The sequence below is a fragment of the Scyliorhinus torazame genome, chromosome 1 (assembly GCF_047496885.1).
Source record: "Scyliorhinus torazame isolate Kashiwa2021f chromosome 1, sScyTor2.1, whole genome shotgun sequence".
Classification (NCBI taxonomy): domain Eukaryota; kingdom Metazoa; phylum Chordata; class Chondrichthyes; order Carcharhiniformes; family Scyliorhinidae; genus Scyliorhinus; species Scyliorhinus torazame.
The window spans coordinates 1,057,435-1,081,243 of NC_092707.1; the positions used below are offsets into that span (position 1 = coordinate 1,057,435).

General features: G+C 61.3%; 1 protein-coding gene across 9 annotated transcripts in view; it reads left to right on the forward strand.

Annotated features, from left to right (window-relative positions):
- The window catches only part of ncor2 (nuclear receptor corepressor 2), a 1,088,322-nt gene that overhangs the window by 151,334 nt on the left and 913,179 nt on the right, over positions 1 to 23,809 (forward strand). For all 9 annotated transcript variants that reach the window (XM_072510208.1, XM_072510371.1, XM_072510235.1 and 6 more), the window contains one exon: positions 6,053 to 6,225. In XM_072510208.1, the coding sequence (XP_072366309.1) occupies positions 6,053 to 6,225 (173 nt within the window). The remainder of the gene's footprint in view (positions 1 to 6,052; positions 6,226 to 23,809) is intronic.

Consider the following 23,809-nt stretch of genomic DNA (forward strand, 5'->3'; position numbering starts at 1 on the left):
CAGTGCTCACCAGTGCTGTACACAATGCAGTGCTCACCAGTGCTGTCCACAATGCAGTGCTCACCAGTGCTGTAAACAATGCAGTGCTCACCAGTGCTGTACACAATGCAGTGCTCACCACTGGTGTCCACAATGCAGTGCTCACCAGTGCTGTCCACAATGCAATGCTCACCAGTGCTGTCCACAATGCAGTGCTCACCAGTGCTGTCCACAATGTGGTGCTCACCAGTGCTGCACACAATGTGGTGCTCACCAGTGCTGTCCACAATGCGGTGCTCACCAGTGCTGTACACAATGCAGTACTCACCAGTGCTGTCCACAATGCAGTACTCACCAGTGCTGTCCACAATGCAGTGCTCACCAATGCTGTCCACAATGCAGTGCTCACCAGTGCTGTAAACAATGCAGTGTTCACCAGTGCTGTACACAATGCAGTGCTCACCACAGCTGTCCACAATGCTGTGCTCACCAGTGCTGTACACAATGCAGTGCTCACCACAGCTGTCCACAATGCTGTGCTCACCAGTGCTGTACACAATGCAGTGCTCACCACAGCTGTCCACAACGCTGTGCTCACCAGTGCTGTCCACAATGCAGAGCTCACCAGTGCTGTCCACAATGCAGCGCTCACCAGTGCTGTCAACAATGCAGTGCTCACCAGTGCTGTCCACAATGCGGTGCTCACCAGTGCTGTCCACAATGTAGTGCTCACCAGTGCTGTCCACAATGCAGTGTTCACCAGTGCTGTACACAATGCAGTGCTGTCCACAATGCAGTGCTCACCAGTGCTGTCCACAATGCAGTGCTCACCAGTGCTGTACACAATGCAGTGCTCACCAGTGCTGTCCACAATGCGGTGCTCACCAGTGCTGTCCACAATGCGGTGCTCACCAGTGCTGTCCACAATGCAGTGCTCACCAGTGTTGTCCACAATGCAGTGCTCACCAGTGCTGTCCACAATGCAGTTCTCACCAGTGCTGTACACAATGCAGTGCTCACCAGTGCTGTCCACAATGCGGTGCTCACCAGTGCTGTCCACAATGCGGTGCTCACCAGTGCTGTCCACAATGCGGTGCTCACCAGTGCTGTCCACAATGCGGTGCTCACCAGTGCTGTCCACAATGCAGTGCTCACCAGTGCTGTCCACAATGCGTGCTCACCAGTGCTGTCCACAATGCAGTGCTCACCAGTGCTGTCCACAATGCGGTGCTCACCAGTGCTGTCCACAATGCGGTGCTCACCAGTGCTGTCCACAATATAGTGCTCACCAGTGCTGTCCACAATGCAGTGTTCACCAGTGCTGTACACAATGCAGTGCTCACCCGTGCTGTCCACAATGCAGTGCTCACCAGTGCTGTCCACAATGCAGTGCTCACCCGTGCTGTCCACAATGCAGTGCTCACCAGTGCTGTCCACAATGCGGTGCTCACCAGTGCTGTCCACAATGTGGTGCTCACCAGTGCTGTCCACAATGCGGTGCTCACCAGTGCTGTCCACAATGCAGTGCTCACCAGTGCTGTCCACAATGCAGTGCTCACCAGTGCTGTCCACAATGCAGTGCTCACCAGTGCTGTACACAATGCAGTGCTCACCAGTGCTGTCCACAATGCGGTGCTCACCAGTGCTGTCCACAATGCGGTGCTCACCAGTGCTGTCCACAATGCGGTGCTCACCAGTGCTGTACACAATGCAGTGCTCACCAGTGCTGTCCACAATGCAGTGCTCACCAGTGCTGTCCACAATGTAGTGCTCACCAGTGCTGTCCACAGTACGGTGCTCACCAGTGCTGTCCACAATGCAGTGCTCACCAGTGCTGTCCACAATGTGGTGCTCACCAGTGCTGTCCACAATGCAGTGCTCACCAGTGCTGTCCACAATGCGGTGCTCACCAGTGCTGTCCACAATGCGGCGCTCACCAGTGCTGTCCATAATATAGTGCTCACCAGTGCTGTCCACAATGCAGTGTTCACCAGTGCTGTACACAATGCAGTGCTCACCAGTGCTGTCCACAATGCAGTGCTCACCAGTGCTGTCCACAATGCAGTGCTCACCAGTGCTGTACACAATGCAGTGCTCACCAGTGCTGTCCACAATGCGGTGCTCACCAGTGCTGTCCACAATGCGGTGCTCACCAGTGCTGTCCACAATGCGGTGCTCACCAGTGCTGTACACAATGCAGTGCTCACCAGTGCTGTCCACAATGCAGTGCTCACCAGTGCTGTCCACAATGCAGTGCTCACCAGTGCTGTCCACAATGTGGTGCTCACCAGTGCTGTCCACAATGCGGTGCTCACCAGTGTTGTCCACAATGCGGTGCTCACCCGTGCTGTCCACAATGCGGTGCTCACCAGTGCTGTCCACAATGCAGTGCTCACCAGTGCTGTCCACAATGCGGTGCTCACCAGTGCTGTCCACAATGCGGTGCTCACCAGTTCTGTCCACAATATAGTGCTCACCAGTGCTGTTCACAATGCAGTGTTCACCAGTGCTGTACACAATGCAGTGCTCACCAGTGCTGTCCACAATATAGTGCTCACCAGTGCTGTCCACAATATAGTGCTCACCAGTGCTGTACACAATGCAGTGCTCACCAATGCTGTCCACAATGCAGTGCACACCAGTGCTGTCCACAATGCAGTGCTCACCAGTGCTGTCCACAATGCAGTGCTCACCAGTGCTGTCCACAATGCAGTGCTCACCAGTGCTGTCCACAATGCGGTGCTCACCAGTGCTGTCCACAATGCGGTGCTCACCAGTGCTGTCCACAATCCGGTGCTCACCAGTGCTTTCCACAATGCAATGCTCACCAGTGCTGTCCACAATGCGGTGCTCACCAGTGCTGTCCACAATGCAGTGCTCACCAGTGCTGTACACAATGCAGTGCTCACCAGTGCTGTCCACAATGCAGTGCTCACTAGTGCTGTACACAATGCAGTGCTCACCAATGCTGTCCACAATGCAATGCTCACCAGTGCTGTCCACAATGCAGCGCTCACCAGTGCTGTCCACAATGCAGTGCTCACCAGTGCTGTCCACAATGCGGTGCTCACCAGTGCTGTCCACAATACAGTGCTCACCAGTGCTGTCCACAATGCAGTGTTCACCAGTGCTGTACACAATGCAGTGCTCACCAGTGCTGTCCACAATATAGTGCTCACCAGTGCTGTACACAATGCAGTGCTCACCAATGCTGTCCACAATGCGGTGCTCACCAGTGCTGTCCACAATGCAGTGCTCACCAGTGCTGTCCACAATGCAGTGCTCACCAGTGCTGTCCACAATGCGGTGCTCACCAGTGCTGTCCACAATGCGGTGCTCACCAGTGCTGTCCACAATGCGGTGCTCACCAGTGCTGTCCACAATGCGGTGCTCACCAGTGCTTTCCACAATGCAATGCTCACCAGTGCTGTCCACAATGCGGTGCTCACCAGTGCTGTCTGCAATGCAGTGCTCACCAGTGCTGTACACAATGCAATGCTCACCAGTGCTGTCCACAATGCAGTGCTCACCAGTGCTGTCCACAATGTGGTGCTCACCAGTGCTGCACACAATGTGGTGCTCACCAGTGCTGTCCACAATGCAATGCTCACCAGTGCTGTACACAATGCAGTACTCACCAGTGCTGTCCACAATGCAGTGCTCACTAGTGCTGTACACAATGCAGTGCTCACCAATGCTGTCCACAATGCAGTGCTCACCAGTGCTGTAAACAATGCAGTGTTCACCAGTGCTGTACACAATGCAGTGCTCACCACAGCTGTCCACAATGATGTGCTCACCAGTGCTGTACACAATGCAGTGCTCACCACAGCTGTCCACAATGCTGTGCTCACCAGTGCTGTACACAATGCAGTGCTCACCACAGCTGTCCACAACGCTGTGCTCACCAGTGCTGTCCACAATGCAGAGCTCACCAGTGCTGTCCACAATGCAGCGCTCACCAGTGCTTTCCACAATGCAATGCTCACCACTGCTGTCCACAATGCTGCTCTCACCAGTGCTTTCCACAATGCAATGCTCACCAGTGCTGTCCACATTGCAGCGCTCACCAGTGCTGTCCACAATGCAGTGCTCACCAGTGCTGTACACAATGCAGGCTCACCAGTGCTGTCCACAATGCAGTGCTCACCAGTGCTGTACACAATGCAGTGCTCACCAGTGCTGTCCACAATACAGTGCTCACCAGTGCTGTCCACAATGCAGTGCTCACCAGTGCTGTACACAATGCAGTGCTCACCACTGGTGTCCACAATGCAGTGCTCACCAGTGCTGTCCACAATGCAATGCTCACCAGTGCTGTCCACAATGCAGTGCTCACCAGTGCTGTCCACAATGTGGTGCTCACCAGTGCTGCACACAATGCGGTGCTCACCAGTGCAGTCCACAATGCAGTGCTCACCAGTGCTGTACACAATGCAGTACTCACCAGTGCTGTACACAATGCAGTGCTCACCAGTGCTGCCCACAATATAGTGCTCACCAGTGCTGTCCACATTGCAGTGCTCACCAGTGCTGTCCACAATGCAGTGCTCACCAGTGCTGTACACAATGCAGTGCTCACCAATGCTGTACACAATGCACTGCTCACCAGTGCTGTCCACAATGCAGTGCTCACCAGTGCTGGACCCAGTACAGTGCTCACCAGTGTTGGACACAATACTGTGCTCACCAGTGTGGTGCACAATACAGTGCACCAGTGTTGGAAACAATAGAGTACTCACCAGTGTTGGACAGTGCTGGATGGGTGCCGCGTGGGTGCTGTGTGGGTGCTGGGTGCTGGGTGGGTGCCGAGTGGGTGCTGGGTGGGTGCTGGGTGGGGGCTGGGTGCTGGGTGCTGGGTGCTAGGTGGGTGCTGGGTGGGGCTGGGTGCTGGGTGGGTGCTGGGTGCTGGGTGGGTGCTGGGTGGGTGCTGGGTGCTGGGTGGGTGCTGTGTGCTGGGTGGGCGCTGGGTGCTGGGTCGGTGCTCGGTGGGTGCTGGGTGGGTGCTGGGTGGGCGCTGGGTGCCGGGTGGGTGCTGGGTGCTGGGTGGGTGCTGGGTGCCGGGTGGGTGCTGGGTGAGTTGTTCCGTCCCATTGCCCACCACTGGGACAACACTGCCCAATGCCGGATGGAGAACCATCACATGTGATGCCGCGTGGCATCCACAGTTTGGAGATAACAATTGTCACTTCTATAAGATTATGAGGGGTACAGATAGGGTGAACAGTTGGAGGCTTTTCCCCAGGGCGGGAATGACAATTACAGGGGGGCACAGGTTCAAGGTGAGGGGGGGAAGGTTCAGTGGAGATGTGAGGGTGGTGGTGGCCTGGAATGCTCGGCCAAGTGAGGTGGGTGAGGCAGATACGTTCGCGACCGTTGAGACTTATCTGGATAGACACAGGAACAGACGGGGTACAGAAGGATACAGGCGGTTGGTCTGGATAGGAAACGGGATCTGCGCCGGCTTGGAGGGCCGAAGGGCCTGTTCCTGTGCTGTATTGTTCTTTGTTCCTGTGCTGTATTGTTCTCTGTTCTTATTACCGAAGTGATTTCAGGTCAGGAACATGGCCGAATGATCCCGAGCTCTACCCTGTTGGACACAAAATGCTTTGATGTGATGTGGAAATGGATTGTCTGGCTGGACACTGTCCCATGAAATGAAAATGAAGTGAAATGAATGAAAATCGCTTCTTGTCACAAGTAGGCTTCAAATGAAGTTACTGTGAAAAGCCCCTAGTCGCCCCATTCCGACGCCTGTTCGGGGGGGGGGGAGTGGGGGGGGGGCTGGTACGGGAATTGAACCGTGCTGCTGGCCTGCCTTGGTCTGCTTTAAAAGCCAGCAATTTAGCCCTGTGCTAAACCAACCCCATTGGCACAGAGATTTCTTCACAATGTACACCACTTTCTTCACAACACCAGGGGGTGAGAAGGCGAGGAATATCGATGGACAAGGTACTGCCCTAAATGTCTTTAATTTGGAGAGAGCGGTGTCCATGGACACGTGGTGTGGGGTTTTGGGGGCTGGACTGAGGGAGAGGATTGCCCTAACTCCTGTCCTTTCATCTGTTGACAGGAACAGAAATTCTGCCAACGTTATGACCAACTGATGGAAGCCTGGGAAAAGAAGATTGAGCGGATTGAGAGTAACCCCCGGCGACGGGCTAAGGAAAACAAGGTGCGGGAGTATTATGAGCGTCAGTTCCCAGAGATTCGCAAACAGCGAGAGCTACAGGAACGCATCCAAAGGTACAAAAAATTCACACCTCAAAAATTCAGAAAGGTTTTTGTGTTCGAATGTAGGAATTTCAGAGATATCGTATTGTGTACAACTAAACGCGAAAATGCTGGAAAAACTCAGCAAGTCTGGCAGCATCTGTAGGGAGAGAAAAGAACGAACGTTTCGAGTCCGATGACTCTTTGTCAAAGCTAAAGACAGAGAAAGTGGAAGATATTTATACTATAGCGTGACGGAATGAAAGATGAGTCATAGCCACAGAAACCAAGGGAACAGAGTGCTAACGCCACAGAAACCAAGGGAACAGAGTGCTAATAGCCACAGAAACCAAGGGAACAGAGTGCTAATAGCCACAGAAACCAAGGGAACAGAGTGCTAATGGCACAGAAACCAAGGGAACAGAGTGCTAATAGACACAGAAACCAAGGGAACAGAGTGCTAAAGCCACAGAAACCAAGGGAACAGAGTGCCAAAGCCACAGAAACCAAGGGAACAGAGTGCTAATGGCACAGAAACCAAGGGAACAGAGTGCTAATAGCCACAGAAACCAAGGGAACAGAGTGCTAATGGCCACAGAAACCAAGGGAACAGAGTGCTAATGGCACAGAAACCAAGGGAACAGAGTGCTAATAGCCACAGAAACCAAGGGAACAGAGTGCTAATGGCCACAGAAACCAAGGGAACAGAGTGCTAATGGCACAGAAACCAAGGGAACAGAGTGCTAATAGCCACAGAAACCAAGGGAACAGAGTGCTAATGGCCACAGAAACCAAGGGAACAGAGTGCTAATGGCAGTGCCCAGAGAGAATAAAAGGTGTGAAAGGCCAAACAGCAGAGAATCTGAAATCAGAGGGTAAACTGTGACAGATGTAGATGTGAGGGGGAGGGGGGACATGGGTGGGAGAGAGGTAAATTGAGACAAAGGGGGGAAGGGGGAAGTGGGGATAAGATAGAGGGATAGATTGGGGAGAAATATATATATAAAGAAAGCCAGGAAAGAAATAAAATGTAAAAGCCAGTGGGCTGGATTCTCCGATTCTGGGCTCTGTCCTGACGCCGGCCTGGGAACGGGGATGCTTTACGGCCGAAGGTTTGACGTGAAATGGCCACCGATCCTCCGTTTTGCTGGGGGCAGGACGGCAGCGTAGAGTACCCGGCCCGAGCTGCCAATACGGCCGGAGAATTGCCGTGGAACATGGCGCCCGCCGTGCATGGACCCGGCCCGCAAAACAGTGCCCCCCACCCCCTCTGGCCAGCTCGCGAGCCCCGGACCACCCCCCAACAATGCCCCCAGCCCCTGACAAAGTTCTCCCTCCCCCGACTGTGGCGGCGATGGAGTCCGCAGCCGCCACACCGAGTTCGCGACGGGTGAGTCCATGAGAGACCCACGCCGTCGGGGACCCGGCCGGTCGGGGGCGGAGCATCGGGGGGCGAGCCTCATGCAACGTCCTTAGGCCATCGAGACAGCGTGCGGCGTCCTCCTCGAGTACAGCGCCTTGGAGGAAGCAGAGCTTCGCGAATGCGGCACCATCACCGCTTTCGGCGGAAACGGGGATTCTCCGGCCAATTGCCGAACGCGATTTCGGCGTCGCCGACTGGAGAATCGCGGCCCAGTTAAAATGAAATGAAAACCAATGGGTTGAGGTGGGGTCGGGCTGATCATCTGAAGTTGTTGAATTCGATGTTCAGGCCGGAAGGCTGTAGCGTGCCTGACCGGAAGAGGAGATGTTGTTCCTCCAGTTTGCGTTGCGCTTCACTGGAACATTGCAGCAGGCCAAGGACAGGAATGTGGGCATGGGATCAGGGTCTTGTGTTGAAATGGCAGCAACGGGAAGGTGAGGATCCTGAATGCGCACAGACCGAAGGTGCTCAGCAAAACGATCACCCAGTCTGCCTTTGGTCTCTCCGATATAGAGGAGACCACATTGGGAGCAGCGATTGCAATAGACCAGATTGGAAGAGATGCAAGTGAAACACTGCTTAACCTGGAATGAGTGTTTTGGGCCTGGGATGTTAAGCATGGAAGAGGTAAAGGGGCAGGTGTTACACCTTCTGCGATTGCATGGGAAGGTGCCATGGGTGATGGGAGAGGTGTTGGGTATGGTGGAGGAGTGGACTAGATTGTCTCGGAGGGAACGGTCTCTGCGGAATGCTGACAGAGGCAGTGAAGGGAAGATGTGTTTGGTGGTGGCCTCACGCTGGAGTTGGCGAAAATGTCGTACGTTTATGCTTTGCATACGGAGGCTGGTGGGATGAAATGTGAGAACGAGGTGGACTCTATCCTTGTTCTGGGAGAGAGGGGAGGGGGCGAGGGTAGTGGCGTGGGAGATGGACCGCACACTGTTGAGGGCCCTGTCAACAACTAGGTGGGAAATCACGGTTGAGGAAGAAGGAACACATTTTCGAAGCACCATTTTGGAAAGTGGCATCATCGGAGCAAATGTGACCGAGGCGAAGGAGCTGAGAGAAAGGGATGGAGTCCTTACAGGGTGTAGGGTGCGAAGAGCTGTAGTCCAGATAGCTGTGGGAGTCAGTGAGCTTGGAGTGGATATTAGTAGATAGTCTATTGCCGGAAATGGAGACAGAAAGATCAAGGAAGGGAAGGGAAGTGTCTGAGATGGACCAGGTGGAAGGGTGGAAACTGGAAGCGAAGTTGACAAATTTTTCCAGGTCCGGACGAGAGCATGGAGCGGCACCAAAATAGTCATCAATGTATCGGTAAAGGAGTTGTGGGTGGGGCCCGGATAGGCCTGGAACAAGGAATGTTCTATATGCCCCATAAAAAGGCAAGCGTAGCTATGTCCCATTGCTACACCTTTAATTTGGAGAAAATGGGATGAGTTAAAGGAGAAGTTGCTGAGAGATAGAACGAGTTCAGCCAGGTGGAGGAGAGTGGTGGTGGATGGGAATTGTCGGGTTCTTTTCGAGAAAGAAGCGAAGAGCTCTCAGGCCATCCTGGTGTGGGATGGAGGTGTAGAGGGATTGCACATCCCTGGTGAGTAGGAGGCGGTTAGGGCCCGCGGACTGGAAGCTGGCAATATGACGCAGGGCATCAGTGGAATCCCGGATAGAGGTGGGGAGGGAATGGACCAGAGGAGTGAGGATGGAATCAAGATAAGAGGAAATAAGTTTGGTGGCGCAGGGGCATGCTGACACTGGGGCAGGGGCATGCTGACACTGGGGCAGGAGCATGCTGACACTGGGGCAGGGGCATGCTGACACTGGGGCAGGGGCATGCTGACACTGGGGCAGGGGCATGCTGACACTGGGGCAGGGGCATGCTGACACTGGGGCAGGGGCATGCTGACACTGGGGCAGGGGCATGCTGACACAGTGGGCAGGGGCATGCTGACACTGGGGCAGGGGCATGCTGACACTGGGGCAGGAGCATGCTGACACAGTGGGCAGGGGCATGCTGACACTGGGGCAGGGGCATGCTGACACAGTGGGCAGGGGCATGCTGACACTGGGGCAGGGGCATGCTGACACAGTGGGCAGGTGCATGCTGACACAGTGGGCAGGGGCATGCTGACACTGGGGCAGGGGCATGCTGACACTGGGGCAGGGGCATGCTGACACTGGGGCAGGAGCATGCTGACACTGGGGCAGGGGCATGCTGACACTGGGGCAGGGGCATGCTGACACAGTGGGGCAGGGGCATGCTGACACAGTGGGGCAGGGGCATGCTGACACTGGGGCAGGGGCATGCTGACACTGGGGCAGGGGCATGCTGACACTGGGGCAGGGGCATGCTGACACTGGGGCAGGGGCATGCTGACACTGGGGCAGGGGCATGCTGACACAGTGGGCAGGGGCATGCTGGCACAGTGGGCAGGGGCATGCTGACCCTGGCGCAGGGGCATGCTGACACAGTGGGCAGGGGCATGCTGACACTGGGGCAGGAGCATGCTGACACTGGGGCAGGGGCATGCTGACACTGGGGTAGGGGCATGCTGACACTGGGGCAGGGGCATGCTGACACTGGGGCAGGGGCATGCTGACACTGGGGCAGGGGCATGCTGACACTGGGGCAGGGGCATGCTGACACTGGGGCAGGGGCATGCTGACACTGGCGCAGGGGCATGCTGACACAGTGGGCAGGGGCATGCTGACACTGGGGCGGGGGCATGCTGACACTGGGGCAGGGGCATGCTGACACTGGGGCAGGGGCATGCTGACACAGTGGGCAGGGGCATGCTGACACTGGGGCGGGGGCATGCTGACACAGTGGGCAGGAGCATGCTGACACAGTGGGCAGGGGCATGCTGACACTGGGGCAGGGGCATGCTGACACAGTGGGCAGGTGCATGCTGACACAGTGGGCAGGGGCATGCTGACACTGGGGCGGGGGCATGCTGACACTGGGGCAGGAGCATGCTGACACTGGGGCAGGGGCATGCTGACACAGTGGGCAGGGGCATGCTGACACAGTGGGGCGGGGCATGCTGACACAGTGGGGCAGGGGCATGCTGACACTGGGGCAGGGGCATGCTGACACTGGGGCAGGAGCATGCTGACACTGGGGCAGGGGCATGCTGACACTGGGGAAGGGGCATGCTGACACTGGGGCAGGAGCAAGCTGACACAGTGGGCAGGGGCATGCTGACACTGGGGCAGGAGCATGCTGACACAGTGGGCAGGGGCATGCTGACAGTGGGGCAGGAGCATGCTGACACTGGGGCAGGGGCATGCTGACACAGTGGGGCAGGGGCATGCTGACACTGGGGCAGGGGCATGCTGACACAGTGGGGCAGGGACATGCTGACACAGTGGGCAGGAGCATGCTGACACAGTGGGCAGGGGCATGCTGACACAGTGGGCAGGGGCATGCTGACACAGTGGGGCAGGGGCATGCTGATACTGGGGCAGGGGCATGCTGACACAGTGGGGCAGGGGCATGCTGACACAGTGGGCAGGAGCATGCTGACACAGTGGGCAGGAGCATGCTGACACAGTGGGCAGGAGCATGCTGACACTAGGGCATGCTGACACTGGGGCAGGAGCATGCTGACACTGGGGCAGGGGCATGCTGACAATGGGGCAGGGGCATGCTGACACTGGGGCAGGGGCATGCTGACACTGGGGCAGGGGCATGCTGACACTGGGGCAGGGGCATGCTGACACTGGGGCAGGGGCATGCTGACACTGGGGCAGGGGCATGTTGACACAGTGGGCAGGGGCATGTTGACACAGTGGGCAGGGGCATGCTGACACAGTGGGCAGGGGCATGCTGACACAGTGGGGCAGGGGCATGCTGACACTGGGGCAGGGGCATGCTGACACTGGGGCATGCTGAGACTGGGGCAGGGGCATGCTGACACTGGGGCAGGAGCATGCTGACACTGGGGCAGGGGCATGCAGACACTGGGGCAGGAGCATGCTGACACTGGGGCAGGGGCATGCTGACACAGTTGGCAGGGGCATGCTGACACTAGGGCATGCTGACACTGGGGCAGGAGCATGCTGACACAGTGGGCAGGAGCATGCTGACACTAGGGCATGCTGACACTGGGGCAGGAGCATGCTGACACTGGGGCAGGGGCATGCTGACACTGGGGCAGGGGCATGCTGACACTGGGGCAGGGGCATGCTGACACTGGGGCAGGGGCATGCTGACACTGGGGCAGGGGCATGCTGACACTGGGGCAGGGGCATGTTGACACAGTGGGCAGGGGCATGCTGACACAGTGGGCAGGGGCATGCTGACACAGTGGGGCAGGGGCATGCTGACACTGGGGCAGGGGCATGCTGACACTGGGGCATGCTGAGACTGGGGCAGGGGCATGCTGACACTGGGGCAGGAGCATGCTGACACTGGGGCAGGGGCATGCAGACACTGGGGCAGGAGCATGCTGACACTGGGGCAGGGGCATGCTGACACAGTTGGCAGGGGCATGCTGACACTAGGGCATGCTGACACTGGGGCAGGAGCATGCTGACACTGGGGCAGGGGCATGCTGACACTAGGGCAGGGGCATGCTGACACTGGGGCAGGGGCATGCTGACACTAGGGCAGGAGCATGCTGACACTGGGGCAGGGGCATGCTGACACTGGGGCAGGGGCATGCTGACACTGGGGCAGGGGCATGCTGACACTGGGGCAGGGGCATGCTGACACTGGGGCAGGTGCATGCTGACACAGTGGGGCAGGGGCATGCTGACACTGGGGCAGGGGCATGCTGACACTGGGGCAGGGGCATGGTGACACAGTGGGCAGGGGCATGCTGACACTGGGGCAGGGGCATGCTGACACTGGGGCAGGGGCATGCTGACACAGTGGGCAGGGGCATGCTGACACTAGGGCATGCTGACACTGGGGCAGGAGCATGCTGACACTGGGGCAGGGGCATGCTGACACTGGGGCAGGGGCATGCTGACACAGTGGGGCAGGGGCATGCTGACACTGGGGCAGGAGCATGCTGACACTGGGACAGGAGCATGCTGACACTGGGGCAGGGGCATGCTGACACTGGGGCAGGGGCATGCTGACACTGGGGCAGGGGCATGCTGACACTGGGGCAGGGGCATGCTGACACTGGGGCAGGGGCATGCTGACACAGTGGGGCAGGGGCATGCTGACACTGGGGCAGGGGCTTGCTGACACTGGGGCAGGGGCATGCTGACACTGGGGCAGGAGCATGCTGACACTGGGGCAGGAGCATGCTGACAGTGGGGCAGGGGCATGCTGACACTGGGGCAGGGGCATGCTGACACTGGGGCAGGGGCATGCTGATACTGGGGCAGGTGCATGCTGACACAGTGGGGCAGGGGCATGCTGACACAGTGGGGCAGGGGCATGCTGACACAGTGGGGCAGGGTCATGCTGACACAGTGGGGCAGGGGCATGCTGACACTGGGGCAGGGGCATGCTGACACAGTGGGGCAGGGGCATGCTGACACAGTGGGGCAGGGGCATGCTGACACAGTGGGCAGGGGCATGCTGACACTGGGACAGGGGCATGCTGACACTGGGGCAGGGGCATGCTGACACTGGGGCAGGGGCATGCTGACACTTGGACAGGGGCATGCTGACACTGGGGCAGGGGCATGCTGACACTGGGGCAGGGGCATGCTGACACTGGGGCAGGGGCATGCTGACTAGGGGCAGGGGCATGCTGACACTGGGGCAGGGGCATGCTGACACTGGGGCAGGGGCATGCTGACACTGGGGCAGGGGCATGCTGACACTGGGGCAGGGGCATGCTGACACAGTGGGGCAGGGGCATGCTGACACAGTGGGGCAGGGGCATGCTGACACAGTGGGCAGGGGCATGCTGACACTGGGACAGGGGCATGCTGACACTGGGGCAGGGGCATGCTGACACTGGGGCAGGGGCATGCTGACACTGGGACAGGGGCATGCTGACACTGGGGCAGGGGCATGCTGACACTGGGGCAGGGGCATGCTGACACTGGGGCAGGGGCATGCTGACACTGGGGCAGGAGCATGCTGACACTGGGGCAGGGGCATGCTGACACTGGGGCAGGGGCATGCTGACACTGGGGCAGGGGCATGCTGACACTGGGGCAGGAGCATGCTGACACTGGGGCAGGGGCATGCTGACACAGTGGGGCAGGGGCATGCTGACACTGGGGCAGGGGCATGCTGACACTGGGGCAGGAGCATGCTGATACTGGGGCAGGGGCATGCTGACACAGTGGGCAGGGGCATGCTAACACAGTGGGGCAGGGGCATGCTGACACAGTGGGGCAGGAGCATGCTGACACAGTGGGGCAGGGGCATGCTGACACAGTGGGGCAGGGTCATGCTGACACAGTGGGGCAGGAGCATGCTGACACAGTGGGGCAGGGGCATGCTGACACAGTGGGGCAGGGTCATGCTGACACAGTGGGGCAGGGGCATGCTGACCCTGGGGCAGGGGCATGCTGACACAGTGGGGCAGGGGCATGCTGGCACTGGGGCAGGGGCATGCTGACACTGGGGCAGGGGCATGCTGACACTGGGGCAGGGGCATGCTGACACTGGGGCAGGGGCAGGCTGACACTGGGGCAGGGGCATGATGACACTGGGGCAGGGGCATGCTGACACTGGGGCAGGAGCATGCTGACACAGTGGGGCAGGAGCATGCTGACACTGGGGCAGGGGCATGCTGACACTTGGACAGGGGCATGCTGACACTGGGGCAGGGGCATGCTGACACTGGGGCAGGGGCATGCTGACACTGGGGCAGGGGCATGCTGACTAGGGGCAGGGGCATGCTGACACTGGGGCAGGGGCATGCTGACACTGGGGCAGGGGCATGCTGACACTGGGGCAGGGGCATGCTGACACTGGGGCAGGGGCATGCTGACACAGTGGGGCAGGGGCATGCTGACACAGTGGGGCAGGGGCATGCTGACACAGTGGGCAGGGGCATGCTGACACTGGGACAGGGGCATGCTGACACTGGGGCAGGGGCATGCTGACACTGGGGCAGGGGCATGCTGACACTGGGACAGGGGCATGCTGACACTGGGGCAGGGGCATGCTGACACTGGGGCAGGGGCATGCTGACACTGGGGCAGGGGCATGCTGACACTGGGGCAGGAGCATGCTGACACTGGGGCAGGGGCATGCTGACACTGGGGCAGGGGCATGCTGACACTGGGGCAGGGGCATGCTGACACTGGGGCAGGAGCATGCTGACACTGGGGCAGGGGCATGCTGACACAGTGGGGCAGGGGCATGCTGACACTGGGGCAGGGGCATGCTGACACTGGGGCAGGAGCATGCTGATACTGGGGCAGGGGCATGCTGACACAGTGGGCAGGGGCATGCTAACACAGTGGGGCAGGGGCATGCTGACACAGTGGGGCAGGAGCATGCTGACACAGTGGGGCAGGGGCATGCTGACACAGTGGGGCAGGGTCATGCTGACACAGTGGGGCAGGAGCATGCTGACACAGTGGGGCAGGGGCATGCTGACACAGTGGGGCAGGGTCATGCTGACACAGTGGGGCAGGGGCATGCTGACCCTGGGGCAGGGGCATGCTGACACAGTGGGGCAGGGGCATGCTGGCACTGGGGCAGGGGCATGCTGACACTGGGGCAGGGGCATGCTGACACTGGGGCAGGGGCATGCTGACACTGGGGCAGGGGCAGGCTGACACTGGGGCAGGGGCATGATGACACTGGGGCAGGGGCATGCTGACACTGGGGCAGGAGCATGCTGACACAGTGGGGCAGGAGCATGCTGACACTGGGGCAGGGGCATGCTGACACAGTGGGGCAGGGTCATGCTGACACAGTGGGGCAGGGGCATGCTGACACTGGGGCAGGAGCATGCTGACACAGTGGGGCAGGAGCATGCTGACACTGGGGCAGGGGCATGCTGACACAGTGGGGCAGGGGCATGCTGACACTGGGGCAGGGGCATGCTGACACTGGGGCAGGAGCATGCTGACACTGGGGCAGGGGCATGCTGACACTGGGGCAGGGGCATGCTGAAACTAGGGCAGGAGCATGCTGACACTGGGGCAGGAGCATGCTGACACTGGGGCAGGAGCATGCTGACACTGGGGCAGGGGCATGCTGACACTGGGGCAGTGGCATGCTGACACTAGGGCAGTGGCATGCTGACACTGGGGCAGGGGCATGCTGACACTAGGCCAGTGGCATGCTGACACTGGGGCAGGGGCATGCTGACACTAGGGCAGGAGCATGCTGACACTGGGGCAGGAGCATGCTGACACTGGGGCAGGAGCATGCTGACACTGGGGCAGGGGCATGCTGACACTGGGGCAGGGGCATGCTGACACTGGGGCAGGGGCATGCTGACACAGTGGGCAGGAGCATGCTGACACTGGGGCAGGGGCATGCTGACACTGGGGCAGGGGCATGCTGACACTGGGGCAGGAGCATGCTGACACTGGGGCAGGGGCATGCTGACACTGGGGCAGGAGCATGCTGACACTGGGGCAGGGGCATGCTGACACTGGGGCAGGGGCATGCTGACTCTGGGGCAGGGGCATGCGGACACTGGGGCAGGGGCATGCTGACACTGGGGCAGGGGCATGCTGACACTGGGGCAGGGGCATGCTGACACTGGGGCAGGGGCATGCTGACACAGTGGGGCAGGGGCATGCTGACACAGTGGGGCAGGGGCATGCTGACACAGTGGGCAGGGGCATGCTGACACTGGGACAGGGGCATGCTGACACTGGGGCAGGGGCATGCTGACACTGGGGCAGGGGCATGCTGACACTGGGACAGGGGCATGCTGACACTGGGGCAGGGGCATGCTGACACTGGGGCAGGGGCATGCTGACACTGGGGCAGGGGCATGCTGACACTGGGGCAGGAGCATGCTGACACTGGGGCAGGGGCATGCTGACACTGGGGCAGGGGCATGCTGACACTGGGGCAGGGGCATGCTGACACTGGGGCAGGAGCATGCTGACACTGGGGCAGGGGCATGCTGACACAGTGGGGCAGGGGCATGCTGACACTGGGGCAGGGGCATGCTGACACTGGGGCAGGAGCATGCTGATACTGGGGCAGGGGCATGCTGACACAGTGGGCAGGGGCATGCTAACACAGTGGGGCAGGGGCATGCTGACACAGTGGGGCAGGAGCATGCTGACACAGTGGGGCAGGGGCATGCTGACACAGTGGGGCAGGGTCATGCTGACACAGTGGGGCAGGAGCATGCTGACACAGTGGGGCAGGGGCATGCTGACACAGTGGGGCAGGGTCATGCTGACACAGTGGGGCAGGGGCATGCTGACCCTGGGGCAGGGGCATGCTGACACAGTGGGGCAGGGGCATGCTGGCACTGGGGCAGGGGCATGCTGACACTGGGGCAGGGGCATGCTGACACTGGGGCAGGGGCATGCTGACACTGGGGCAGGGGCAGGCTGACACTGGGGCAGGGGCATGATGACACTGGGGCAGGGGCATGCTGACACTGGGGCAGGAGCATGCTGACACAGTGGGGCAGGAGCATGCTGACACTGGGGCAGGGGCATGCTGACACAGTGGGGCAGGGTCATGCTGACACAGTGGGGCAGGGGCATGCTGACACTGGGGCAGGAGCATGCTGACACAGTGGGGCAGGAGCATGCTGACACTGGGGCAGGGGCATGCTGACACAGTGGGGCAGGGGCATGCTGACACTGGGGCAGGGGCATGCTGACACTGGGGCAGGAGCATGCTGACACTGGGGCAGGGGCATGCTGACACTGGGGCAGGGGCATGCTGAAACTAGGGCAGGAGCATGCTGACACTGGGGCAGGAGCATGCTGACACTGGGGCAGGAGCATGCTGACACTGGGGCAGGGGCATGCTGACACTGGGGCAGTGGCATGCTGACACTAGGGCAGTGGCATGCTGACACTGGGGCAGGGGCATGCTGACACTAGGGCAGTGGCATGCTGACACTGGGGCAGGGGCATGCTGACACTAGGGCAGGAGCATGCTGACACTGGGGCAGGAGCATGCTGACACTGGGGCAGGAGCATGCTGACACTGGGGCAGGGGCATGCTGACACTGGGGCAGGGGCATGCTGACACTGGGGCAGGGGCATGCTGACACAGTGGGCAGGAGCATGCTGACACTGGGGCAGGGGCATGCTGACACTGGGGCAGGGGCATGCTGACACTGGGGCAGGAGCATGCTGACACTGGGGCAGGGGCATGCTGACACTGGGGCAGGAGCATGCTGACACTGGGGCAGGGGCATGCTGACACTGGGGCAGGGGCATGCTGACTCTGGGGCAGGGGCATGCGGACACTGGGGCAGGGGCATGCTGACACTGGGGCAGGAGCATGCTGACACTGGGGCAGGGGCATGCTGACACTGGGGCAGGGGCATGCTGACACTGGGGCAGGGCCATGCTGACACTGGGGCAGGGGCATGCTGACACTGGGGCAGGGGCATGCTGACACTGGGGCAGGGGCATGCTGACACTGGGGCAGGGGCATGCTCACACTGGGGCAGGTGCATGCTGACACAGTGGGGCAGGGGCATGCTGACACTGGGGCAGGGGCATGCTGACACTGGGGCAGGGGCATGCTGACACAGTGGGCAGTGGCATGCTGACACTAGGGCATGCTGACACTGGGGCAGGAGCATGCTGACACTGGGGCAGGGGCATGCTGACACTGGGGCAGGAGCATGCTGACACTGGGGCAGGGGCATGCTGACACTGGGGCAGGGGCATGCTGACACTGGGGCAGGGGCATGCTGACACAGTGGGGCAGGGGCATGCTGACACTGGGGCAGGGGCTTGCTGACACTGGGGCAGGGGCATGCTGACACTGGGGCAGGAGCATGCTGACACTGGGGCAGGAGCATGCTGACAGTGGGGCAGGGGCATGCTGACACTGGGGCAGGGGCATGCTGATACTGGGGCAGGTGCATGCTGACACAGTGGGGCAGGGGCATGCTGACACAGTGGGGCAGGGGCATGCTGACACAGTGGGGCAGGGTCATGCTGACACAGTGGGGCAGGGGCATGCTGACACTGGGGCAGGGGCATGCTGACACAGTGGGGCAGGGGCATGCTGACACAGTGGGGCAGGGGCATGCTGACACAGTGGGCAGGGGCATGCTGACACTGGGACAGGGGCATGCTGACACTGGGGCAGGGGCATGCTGACACTGGGGCAGGGGCATGCTGACACTGGGACAGGGGCATGCTGACACTGGGGCAGGGGCATGCTGACACTGGGGCAGGGGCATGCTGACACTGGGGCAGGGGCATGCTGACACTGGGGCAGGGGCATGCTGACACTGGGGCAGGGGCATGCTGACACTGGGGCAGGGGCATGCTGACACTGGGGCAGGGGCATGCTGACACTGGGGCAGGAGCATGCTGACACTGGGGCAGGGGCATGCTGACACTGGGGCAGGGGCATGCTGACACTGGGGCAGGGGCATGCTGACACTGGGGCAGGAGCATGCTGACACTGGGGCAGGGGCATGCTGACACAGTGGGGCAGGGGCATGCTGACACTGGGGCAGGGGCATGCTGACACTGGGGCAGGGGCATGCTGACACAGTGGGCAGGAGCATGCTGACACTGGGGCAGGGGCATGCTGACACTGGGGCAGGAGCATGCTGACACTGGGGCAGGGGCATGCTGACACAGTGGGCAGGAGCATGCTGACACTGGGGCAGGGGCATGCTGACACTGGGGCAGGAGCATGCTGACACTGGGGCAGGGGCATGCTGACACTGGGGCAGGGGCATGCTGACACAGTGGGGCAGGGGCATGCTGATACTGGGGCAGGAGCATGCTGATACTGGGGCAGGGGCATGCTGACACAGTGGGCAGGGGCATGCTAACACAGTGGGGCAGGGGCATGCTGACACAGTGGGGCAGGAGCATGCTGACACAGTGGGGCAGGGGCATGCTGATACTGGGGCAGGGGCATGCTGACACAGTGGGCAGGGGCATGCTAACACAGTGGGGCAGGGGCATGCTGACACAGTGGGGCAGGAGCATGCTGACACAGTGGGGCAGGGTCATGCTGACACAGTGGGGCAGGGTCATGCTGACACAGTGGGGCAGGGGCATGCTGACACTGGGGCAGGGGCATGCTGACACAGTGGGGCAGGGTCATGCTGACACAGTGGGGCAGGGTCATGCTGACACAGTGGGGCAGGGGCATGCTGACACTGGGGCAGGAGCATGCTGACACTGGGGCAGGGGCATGCTGACACAGTGGGGCAGGGGCATGCTGACACTGGGGCAGGAGCATGCTGACACTGGGGCAGGAGCATGCTGATACTGGGGCAGGGGCATGCTGACACAGTGGGCAGGGGCATGCTGATACTGGGGCAGGAGCATGCTGATACTGGGGCAGGGGCATGCTGACACAGTGGGCAGGGGCATGCTAACACAGTGGGGCAGGGGCATGCTGACACAGTGGGGCAGGAGCATGCTGACACAGTGGGGCAGGGGCATGCTGATACTGGGGCAGGGGCATGCTGACACAGTGGGCAGGGGCATGCTAACACAGTGGGGCAGGGGCATGCTGACACAGTGGGGCAGGAGCATGCTGACACAGTGGGGCAGGGTCATGCTGACACAGTGGGGCAGGGTCATGCTGACACAGTGGGGCAGGGGCATGCTGACACTGGGGCAGGGGCATGCTGACACAGTGGGGCAGGGGCATGCTGGCACTGGGGCAGGGGCATGCTGACACTGGGGCAGGGGCATGCTGACACTGGGGCAGGGACATGCTGACACTGGGGCAGGGGCAGGCTGACACTGGGACAGGGGCATGCTGACACTGGGGCAGGGGCATGCTGACACTGGGGCAGGAGCATGCTGACACAGTGGGGCAGGAGCATGCTGACACTGGGGCAGGGGCATGCTGACACAGTGGGGCAGGGTCATGCTGACACAGTGGGGCAGGGGCATGCTGACACTGGGGCAGGGGCATGCTGACACAGTGGGCAGGGGCATGCTGACACTGGGGCAGGGGCATGCTGACACTGGGGCAGGGGCATGCTGACACTGGGGCAGGGGCATGCTGACACTGGGGCAGGAGCATGGTGACACAGTGGGGCAGGGGCATGCTGACACTGGGGCAGGGGCATGCTGACACTGGGGCAGGGGCATGCTGATACTGGGGCAGGGGCATGCTAACACAGTGGGGCAGGGGCATGCTGACACAGTGGGGCAGGAGCATGCTGACACAGTGGGGCAGGGGCATGCTGACACAGTGGGGCAGGGTCATGCTGACACAGTGGGGCAGGGGCATGCTGACACTGGGGCAGGGGCATGCTGACACAGTGGGCAGGGGCATGCTGACACTGGGACAGGGGCATGCTGACACTGGGGCAGGGGCATGCTGACACTGGGGCAGGGGCATGCTGACACTGGGGCAGGGGCATGGTGACACAGTGGGCAGGGGCATGCTGACACTGGGGCAGGGGCATGCTGACACTGGGGCAGGGGCATGTTGACACTGGGGCAGGGGCATGCTGACACTGGGGCAGGGGCATGCTGACACTGGGGCAGGGGCATGTTGACGCTGGGGCAGGGGCATGCTGATACTGGGGCAGGGGCATGCTGACACTGGGGCAGGGGCATGCTGATACTGGGGCAGGGGCATGCTAACACAGTGGGGCAGGGGCATGCTGACACTGGGGCAGGGGCATGCTGATACTGGGGCAGGGGCATGCTAACACAGTGGGGCAGGGGCATGCTGACACAGTGGGGCAGGAGCATGCTGACACAGTGGGGCAGGGGCATGCTGACACAGTGGGGCAGGGTCATGCTGACACAGTGGGGCAGGGGCATGCTGACACTGGGGCAGGGGCATGCTGACACTGGGGCAGGGGCATGCTGACACTGGGGCAGGGGCATGCTGACACTGGGGCAGGAGCATGCTGACACAGTGGGCAGGGGCATGCTGACACTGGGGCAGGGGCATGCTGACACAGTGGGCAGGGGCATGCTGACACTGGGGCAGGGGCATGCTGACACTGGGGCAGGGGCATGATGACACTGGGGCAGGGGCATGCTGACACTGGCGCAGGGGCATGCTGACACAGTGGGGCAGGGGCATGCTGACACTGGGGCAGGGGCATGCTGACACTGGGGCAGGGGCATGCTGACACTGGGGCAGGGGCATGCTGACACTGGGGCAGGAGCATGGTGACACTGGGGGCAGGGGCATGCTGACACTGGGGGCAGGGGCATGCTGACACTGGGGGCAGGGGCATGCTGACACTGGGGGCAGGGGCATGCTGACACTGGGGCAGGAGCATGCTGACACAGTGGGCAGGGGCATGCTGACACTGGGGGCAGGGGCATGCTGACACAGTGGGCAGGAGCATGCTGACACTGGGGCAGGGGCATGCTGACACTGGGGCAGGAGCATGCTGATACTGGGGCAGGGGCATGCTGACACAGTGGGCAGGGGCATGCTAACACAGTGGGGCAGGGGCATGCTGACACAGTGGGGCAGGAGCATGCTGACACAGTGGGGCAGGGGCATGCTGACACAGTGGGGCAGGGTCATGCTGACACAGTGGGGCAGGAGCATGCTGACACAGTGGGGCAGGGGCATGCTGACACAGTGGGGCAGGGTCATGCTGACACAGTGGGGCAGGGGCATGCTGACCCTGGGGCAGGGGCATGCTGACACAGTGGGGCAGGGGCATGCTGGCACTGGGGCAGGGGCATGCTGACACTGGGGCAGGGGCATGCTGACACTGGGGCAGGGGCATGCTGACACTGGGGCAGGGGCAGGCTGACACTGGGGCAGGGGCATGATGACACTGGGGCAGGGGCATGCTGACACTGGGGCAGGAGCATGCTGACACAGTGGGGCAGGAGCATGCTGACACTGGGGCAGGGGCATGCTGACACAGTGGGGCAGGGTCATGCTGACACAGTGGGGCAGGGGCATGCTGACACTGGGGCAGGAGCATGCTGACACAGTGGGGCAGGAGCATGCTGACACTGGGGCAGGGGCATGCTGACACAGTGGGGCAGGGGCATGCTGACACTGGGGCAGGGGCATGCTGACACTGGGGCAGGAGCATGCTGACACTGGGGCAGGGGCATGCTGACACTGGGGCAGGGGCATGCTGAAACTAGGGCAGGAGCATGCTGACACTGGGGCAGGGGCATGCTGACACTGGGGCAGGAGCATGCTGACACTGGGGCAGGAGCATGCTGACACTGGGGCAGGGGCATGCTGACACTGGGGCAGGGGCATGCTGACACTGGGGCAGGAGCATGCTGACACTGGGGCAGGAGCATGCTGACACTGGGGCAGGGGCATGCTGACACTGGGGCAGTGGCATGCTGACACTAGGGCAGTGGCATGCTGACACTGGGGCAGGGGCATGCTGACACTAGGGCAGTGGCATGCTGACACTGGGGCAGGGGCATGCTGACACTGGGGCAGGGGCATGCTGACACTGGGGCAGGGGCATGCTGACACTGGGGCAGGGGCATGCTGACACTGGGGCAGGAGCATGCTGACACTGGGGCAGGAGCATGCTGACACTGGGGCAGGGGCATGCTGACACTGGGGCAGTGGCATGCTGACACTAGGGCAGTGGCATGCTGACACTGGGGCAGGGGCATGCTGACACTAGGGCAGTGGCATGCTGACACTGGGGCAGGGGCATGCTGACACTAGGGCAGGAGCATGCTGACACTGGGGCAGGAGCATGCTGACACTGGGGCAGGAGCATGCTGACACTGGGGCAGGGGCATGCTGACACTGGGGCAGGGGCATGCTGACACTGGGGCAGGGGCATGCTGACACAGTGGGCAGGAGCATGCTGACACTGGGGCAGGGGCATGCTGACACTGGGGCAGGGGCATGCTGACACTGGGGCAGGAGCATGCTGACACTGGGGCAGGGGCATGCTGACACTGGGGCAGGAGCATGCTGACACTGGGGCAGGGGCATGCTGACACTGGGGCAGGGGCATGCTGACTCTGGGGCAGGGGCATGCGGACACTGGGGCAGGGGCATGCTGACACTGGGGCAGGAGCATGCTGACACTGGGGCAGGGGCATGCTGACACTGGGGCAGGGGCATGCTGACACTGGGGCAGGGCCATGCTGACACTGGGGCAGGGGCATGCTGACACTGGGGCAGGGGCATGCTGACACTGG